This window comes from Scomber scombrus, chromosome 18, assembly GCF_963691925.1.
Source record: "Scomber scombrus chromosome 18, fScoSco1.1, whole genome shotgun sequence".
Classification (NCBI taxonomy): domain Eukaryota; kingdom Metazoa; phylum Chordata; class Actinopteri; order Scombriformes; family Scombridae; genus Scomber; species Scomber scombrus.
The window spans coordinates 13,794,618-13,802,167 of record NC_084987.1 but is presented as its reverse complement, the minus strand read 5'-3'; the positions used below and the strand labels follow the sequence as shown (position 1 = coordinate 13,802,167).

At 40.6% G+C, this 7,550-nt stretch overlaps 1 protein-coding gene across 2 annotated transcripts; it reads left to right on the top strand.

The window, feature by feature from the left end:
* Window positions 1-4,310: 4,310 nt before the first annotated feature.
* Window positions 4,311-6,484, top strand: LOC133998900 (transcription factor Sox-8). 2 transcript variants are annotated; one of them, XM_062437930.1, is made up of 6 exons: window positions 4,311-4,858; window positions 5,209-5,444; window positions 5,608-5,671; window positions 5,717-5,838; window positions 5,938-6,051; window positions 6,127-6,484. In XM_062437930.1, exons 1-6 carry the CDS (start codon window positions 4,443-4,445, stop codon window positions 6,360-6,362), a joined length of 1,188 nt encoding a protein of 395 aa, XP_062293914.1. In that variant the 5' UTR covers window positions 4,311-4,442; the 3' UTR covers window positions 6,363-6,484. The 2 variants fall into 2 exon arrangements, with proteins under 2 accessions (XP_062293914.1, XP_062293912.1); XM_062437928.1 differs by having other exon boundaries at window positions 5,608-6,484.
* Window positions 6,485-7,550: the final 1,066 nt, after the last annotated feature.

Sequence of the window (7,550 nt, the reverse complement as noted above, 5' to 3'; positions counted from 1 at the left end):
ATAGGTACATCCATCACTGAGAGTTCATCTTCATATATGTGTGAACCTTACTGGAAAAATCTTTTTTTCTTTTTTACCTAAAATGTAACAATACTGTTGCCAGGGCTGTAAAATATGTGTTTTTGAGTAGGATTTGTCCAATCGGTCTTATTTATTCATATTCCAACCTGTATCCATTCCTTCCAGTTTCATTTGTTTTAACTGTAAATTTTGCACTAATTACCTTCTTTCAGAGTGTGTGAAACCAAAGATAGAAGTGGTCTGGTTGATGTGGTGCAAGGGTGAAATATGGCTTGTTAGCAGCCCAGGAGCCTGTTCCACATGTGGTTAAGCAGTGGTTGGGATAGTCTGGGTGAGAGGGAGGACATGCCAGTCTCCACAGTTCACCAAGTTTACAGGGACTCAGAGTGCAATCAGTGAGATTATTTAACAGAATGAAGGCCTGCTGTTTGGGTTAGGGTTAGTGTGCTGTGGTGACTTTAGAGACGCGGGCTTCCACAGTTGTTCCTCATGTGGAAAATTTTAAATAAATTCTATCAGGATTGTTGTGGAGCAGAATGTATACATCATGCACAAAAAAGGAGCGCCTGCATATGTAATAATTTTTTAACTTACAGTATTTTTTGGGGTGCAGAGCAAATTTTTTATGAACTCGACCTTGATCAACTTTTCATCAGGTTCACATTATTTTACCACACCTAAAACCATTTTCTACACTGTAAAACGCTGTGGCAATCTATTTCAATTTAAGTGAAGAAATGTGCCTGAGTGTATTAAAACACAGAAGCAGAGACCAAAGGGGGCAAGATTCCTGCGGGTGACTGTGTAATTTAATTTTGTATGCACATTAGAAGCCAGAAAGTATAATTTACATGTGTGGTAGAAGCGACTATGGCCCAGGAGAAATGGGCTAACAAACTCTGTTAAGGCCCTGCAAAAGAAAAGAAAAATCTGAAATCTTTACCCTGGTCTTTCCTTTGAGATGCATTTTGCAAAAATAGGAAAATTAAAACCTTCCTTCATTCTCTGGGACACTTTAGGTTCATGCGCGGTTACCTCTCCTCTGTTGCTCCTTCCTTTTCTAATCAAGAGCCCAGAGCCCACAAACTCTGGCCAGAGTTCTCCCCACAATACAGGGAGGCATGAAGGGGGGAAGGCTGGAGTCTGTTTAAGTCTGTCTCCTCTCTCTGTCTCTTCCTCTTTACCAAGAAACCAAGACTGTCTCACAGCTTAGCAGAGCTTGACGGCAGCTGTCACTGATGTTGGGTTGATTTACCTTTGGTGACATTCTAACTGAGATGAGATTATTGGTGAGAAGTAAATGCTGAGGTTTAGTACTTCTCTCAGTTTTGTGTCAAATTGGCCGCCTTTCTTTCACCTAACCATTGGTCAACATATAGCCACCTACATCATTTTCAGATATAACTTGTTGCTTATTTTGCCAATAAATTCAAACCAAATGAAGCACTTTTTGAATTATAACACGCTGGTTTGATTAATATTGATTTGTTTGTTTGTTTGTTTGTTCGTCTGTCGGCAAGATACCTCAACCCTGACGAAAGGATTTCCATAAAATTTGTTGGGGAGACAGGACTTGAGCCAGGAACAGTTGATTCAGGTTCAATGGTAATTGAGAGCAGGGCTCTCCAGAATTAGATGGCTGTTTGGTGACATTAACAACAAAATATTTAATTGCAAATACAAAAATAACCATTACTTTGTATGAGGAAAAACAACAGGTTAATGTTGTCAATCCAAAGCTATCTAATTACAAAATTGTTTAGGTTTCTTGTTGTAAACAGAATGTAATATAATAATTTCACACATTGAGAAAGAGCTGTACAATTCTTCACATCCGATTCTTACATGCTGACACATGCCATTGACACACACATGCATACACGCTGTAAATACTTTTCCATGTGTGGAGTGCTAGAATGAAGCCGGTCCTGTCTGTTCACACACATTCTCTCTCACACACACACACACACATACACACACACACACACACACACACACACACACACACACACACACACACACACACACACACACACATGCACTGAACTTGACCCAAGTGAGCGCGCTTTGACTGCAGCTGCTCAAAAGGAAGATGGCTCAGGACTGACCAAGGGAGCATTTTCATTTCATCCTCTCTGATAAAAGGTAATATTTAAAAGAAAATCATCAACATGAAGCGTTAATCAAATATCACTAAGTAAAAAACACATTCTCTCACAGCCGCTTATTTTGTATTATATGTTCATACGGACTGACACATGATCCTTTTACAGACATCACATAAAATATGATTTCATCCCGGCCCTTTAGCTTTTAATGCATTATTCATATCCCAATAAAAAACGCAAAGAAAAACCAATGCAAGAGTCTTACCTTGCCGTGCAAACCATTACCTCTTTTGCAGAAAACTTTGTATGTACAAGCCACAGTTTCTATTATTTCCACATACTGCAAGCTCTCCTCTTCTCTCAGCCACCTGCAGTGTGCATTGAGCAAAGCAAACTGCCGTCCAGCACAAACATACCTTGTCTTTTCATAGGGAGGCCAGTGATAAAAATCATCCCACAATACATGGACACAAAGACACCTTTAACAAAGGCAGTGATTCAATCTACCCTCTTATCTCGTCTGCTTTTTATATCTTCGGTGTAATAAAAAGCCTGCTTCACTGATGGTGAGAAGTGATTTATAGATCACAAACAAACTGTTGGGACAAATTAATTTCCTCCACTAAATTTGGAACGTTTATCAGAGCTATAATTTGGCCTGTGGAGTTTCATGGCTTTTTAAAAAAAAATTTAATCGAAGTAAACACAACTTGTTGTCAGACACCTATACAACAGGAGTGAGGTGAGATGACTACGGAGACATCATTATTTGTTTAGATTCAAATTCAGTGATTAACAGAAATCCACACACAGAGGAAGTATGAAATGTAGACAGCCATGATAGGTTTAATATTACATGCTGGAATATGCTCAAAAATAGCATTGTCTGTGTTATAAGCAATATTTAATATGGTTTTATACCTTCGAATAGAAAGGATTTTCTTATATGATATTGAGCCCCATCTGTCCTGAAATGTGTGCTGTAATTTGCAGCCCCTATAGCATATTTGTATGTTACAAACTTTGACACATTTGTCATTTTAAGGTGTACTGAATTAACATACAATTGTTCAAATTACATCTTGACTTACACTATATCTTGTTATCTGCGAGACAGCTAAAATATCAATCTTCATATAACTGCCTGCATGCCACAACTTTCTCTGTGGGCCTCTCTGGTAGCCTCAGATGTTTAACGGTAATCTTCATTGCAGTAAAGCATACTCCTTTAAACAAATCAGAGAGATTATTGACATCTGGAAATGCTGCCTCTATATTAGACATTCAAGCGTTCATGAAGAATGTAATTCTTTTAAATAGTCACGTTTTATCTCCTATAAAACACAACCTACTTTATGCTGCTATTTGCCTTGTAAAATATGTATCTCAAGGGACTTCCTGGTTTAACACAGGTTAAATAAAACATCTTATATAATTTGAAAAAGAAAATATATATATACAAATTAACATGACAATTAACATTATTTTCTGTCATTAAAGATGCATAATATCAAAATGATTTCATTTAGAAATATAATTCTGTATATCCACAGGGCAGCAACACAGTGTTAAATATTACCAGTCATTAAATTAGGTTATCATTTCACTTACTGTTATTAATTTAGGTAACTTTTGCATAGTACATTTTAGAGATTAAGGATGTCAACATTTTCTGTAATAATAAGAATAAGAATAAGAATAACAATAATAATAATAATAATAATAATAATAATAATAATAATAATAATACATATTCATTACATAAAAAACGCTTTTTTCTGTTACAAGTAAGTTTTCAAGTCATTACATTTGCTAAAATGTGGCAGAATGTGTGTTTATCATCCAACGTGTGCAACTTTAGTAAAAACAGAACTGTGTCACCGGTGGAAAAAAAGAAAATCATTATAATAATGAAGTCCACATTAAAAACCTGAACCAATGGAGGGAAAGTGGTGATTTGTTCCAGCCAATCGCAGGCGGAAGGTGGAGTAACGATTTTAAAACTCCACTCAAGTTGCTGTAACGTGTAGCTCTACAGCTCACATTGAGGACCACAACTTTGACGATCGCACCTCCCATGACAGCCTAGGAAAACAAGACAGACGAAGACAAACAAACAGGGAAGCAGAAAGAAAACAACGGACTCGTACTGACTGAAATTGTTGGAGGAATTTACTGTGGCGCAACGTGCGTAAAGTGCGCACTGGCCACTTTGCTGCGCGCTTGACTTTATTGGTAACGTTTCATTTGTGTCTTTAATTGAAGATAACAGCTTTCTCCCCGGATTTTCATCTCTAAGGGACTGAACGAATAATGTTAAAAATGACAGAGGAGCATGACAAGTGTGTCAGCGACCAACCGTGCAGCCCATCGGGCACAAACAGCTCCATGTCTCAGGACGAGTCCGACTCCGATGCTCCGTCCTCACCTACAGGCTCCGACGGCCAAGTGTCTCTGCTCAGAGGTTTGGGCAAGAAGCTGGACTCCGAGGATGACGACCGGTTTCCAGCTTGCATACGGGACGCCGTCTCTCAGGTCCTTAAGGGATACGACTGGTCCTTGGTGCCTATGCCCGTAAGAGGAAACGGATCATTGAAGAATAAACCTCACGTCAAGAGACCCATGAATGCCTTCATGGTCTGGGCGCAAGCGGCCCGCAGGAAGCTGGCGGATCAGTATCCACACCTGCACAACGCCGAGCTGAGCAAGACGCTGGGGAAACTGTGGCGGTAAGGAAACATTTAATAGCATATAGAGAGAAATGCTAGGGTAAATACTGGGTAAATTCATTATAAAAAGAAAATTATCATTAGGGTACGCTGATAAATAATATTCAATGTTAACAGCTTTAGCAACAAATCAAATATCAATTTAACTCAATAAAAAAAGTTGTGGAATTAGTGGCTTTGGAAGAAATACTATAAGAAACCATAAGAAATATTGTCATTTGCTTCTTACCTCTTTAAATAAGGGTCTAATAACTTGGGCCAACTAATAATTATTTATATGCATTTGTTTGGTTTTAATGTTTATGTAAATTTAACTTTTTTCTTTTCTTTTTTTTTTGTTTTTACTGTAGTTTGCTTTCAGAGAGTGAAAAGAGGCCATTTGTAGATGAAGCGGAGAGGCTTCGGGTTCAGCACAAGAAAGATCATCCAGACTACAAGTACCAGCCTCGGCGACGGAAGAATGTAAAGCCAGGCCAGAGTGACTCAGACTCAGGAGCAGAGCTGGCTCATCACATCTATAAAGCTGAACCAGGGATGGGAGGACTTGCAGGCATGACTGATGGACACCACCACCCTGAACATGCAGGTGTGTTATCTAATTTTATATAAAAAAATTATGTATCAAACACAACTGTGTGGAAATGTGGGATATTTTTGAGATATATTTTAGGAATGCATTTCTTTTAGGTTGTTGTGAGTTTTGTATTTGGAAAGATGAACACCCAAGCTTTATTTCTGACCCTTTTCAGGGCAGCCCCATGGTCCCCCAACACCTCCCACGACCCCCAAAACAGACCTGCACCATGGGGTGAAGCAGGATCTGAAACACGAAGGCCGTCGCCTCGTTGACAGCAGCAGGCAAAACATTGACTTCAGCAACGTTGACATCTCTGAGCTCAGCACTGATGTCATCAGCAACATGGAGACCTTCGATGTGCATGAGTTTGACCAGTACCTCCCGCTTAATGGCCACGCCTCCGGCTCCTCCACCCTGCCCACAGACCATAGCCATGGGCAGGCTCCAGCGGCCAGTGGCTCTTACACTTCCTCATACAGCCATGCAGGGGCCAATGGATCAGCGTGGAGCCGCAAGAACACCATGTCCACCTCTTCACCCTCCACCAGCGAGGTGGGCCAGCACCGGCTCCACATTAAAACTGAGCAACTGAGCCCCAGCCACTACAGCGAGCACTCCCACGGGTCACCCTCCCACTCTGATTACAGCTCCTACAATAGCCAGGCCTGTGTCACCTCGGCCACATCAGCTGCCTCGGCCGCAGCCTCTTTCTCCAGCTCCCAGTGTGACTATACTGACCTCCAGAGCTCCAACTATTACAACCCTTACTCTGGCTACCCCTCTAGCCTCTACCAGTACCCTTACTTCCACTCATCCAGGCGGCCCTATGGCAGCCCGATTCTCAACAGCCTGTCCATGGCTCCTGCCCACAGCCCTACTGCTTCCAGCTGGGACCAGCCCGTCTACACCACACTGTCTAGACCTTAAGGGCGCAAGAAACAGTCAGTTCGCACCAGAGACTCATTCAGATTCATGCACTACTAATGATGGAAGTAAGGAGCAGGTGGAGAAGTGTGTAGAGGGTAGTAGGCTACCTGTGACCATTTGAACGTGAAACAAAACAAATGAAAAAAAGTGCCTGCTGATTTTATACAAAGTTATATCGTTGCAATGAAAACACACTTGTACAGACTTTTTACATAGAGAGAAATTGTGTTGTTGGTGAGCCAAACTCCTCCATGAGGACATATCGCCTAGGCCTACATCCTGTACATCCCCCTTATTGTCAGCTTAAGATTGCACGCGTGTGCACACTTGAGCTAAAGCAAGGGCCCGTCACTGAGTTGTGTAGGAGAGAAACAGTTCGGCCCACTTCAGTGGTGAAGCAGATGGAAAAGCAGATACATTGGAGAATGTACATGGGACCAATTGTGTGAATTTGCAGTAGAATTTACATTAATGGCTGCAGCTATATCACAGCACATTTGGCCATTTGCATCAGTGGCCCAGTCTTAAATAAAGGGCGCATATGAATCTTATAGTGTCATTTTGGCATATATGTATTTATGTTCATGCATTATTTGTTTCTTTTTTTGTTGTTGTTCTTAAGTAGATAAACACATGTAATGTGGGTTTGGTTTTTTACAGTACTGTTTTGGCTTTTAATGAAAACAAGGTAAATGAAGTAAAGGACAGTACATTGCATCTGATATCATTCCGTTGAAGACCAATTTTCCTGAAACATCTCCATTCCAAGTTGCGAGCAAACAGTGCAACAGACTCGCACAGGACAGAACAGGTGTCTGAGAGCTATGCTTGGCAAATTGCGATTAGTCATGATCTAGGGTTAAAGGAAATAGGGTAAAATAACACCACACTCTCTGAGTGACATGTCAGCTGGACCTCCTGTATACGTGGATGAACAACACATGGATGTGTGTACGCACATGCATCCGTGTGTGTGTCAGGGAGACAAACTGTATATGTGAGACACTTCCTGTGGCAAGAGATACATATTCCATGACTTAATACATACCAAATAATACTTAAAAAATTCTTGACTGATAATTACCTTTGAACATCATCCCTTACTCAATGAAGACTGTTTAGGTTTTAAAGAAGAAAGGAGTCAGTGTGTGTATTTGGCTGTATTTATCTCATCAGCCATCAAGTGCC

Excerpts from the sequence above, each read along its gene's own strand:
- LOC133998900 (XM_062437928.1), top strand. The coding sequence starts at position 4,443 with ATGTTAAAAATGACAGAGGAGCATGACAAGTGTGTCAGCGACCAACCG. Across the intron at positions 4,859-5,208 it reads ACGCTGGGGAAACTGTGGCG|TTTGCTTTCAGAGAGTGAAA; the intron begins GTAAGGAAACAT and ends TTTTTACTGTAG. Across the intron at positions 5,445-5,607 it reads CCACCACCCTGAACATGCAG|GGCAGCCCCATGGTCCCCCA; the intron begins GTGTGTTATCTA and ends GACCCTTTTCAG.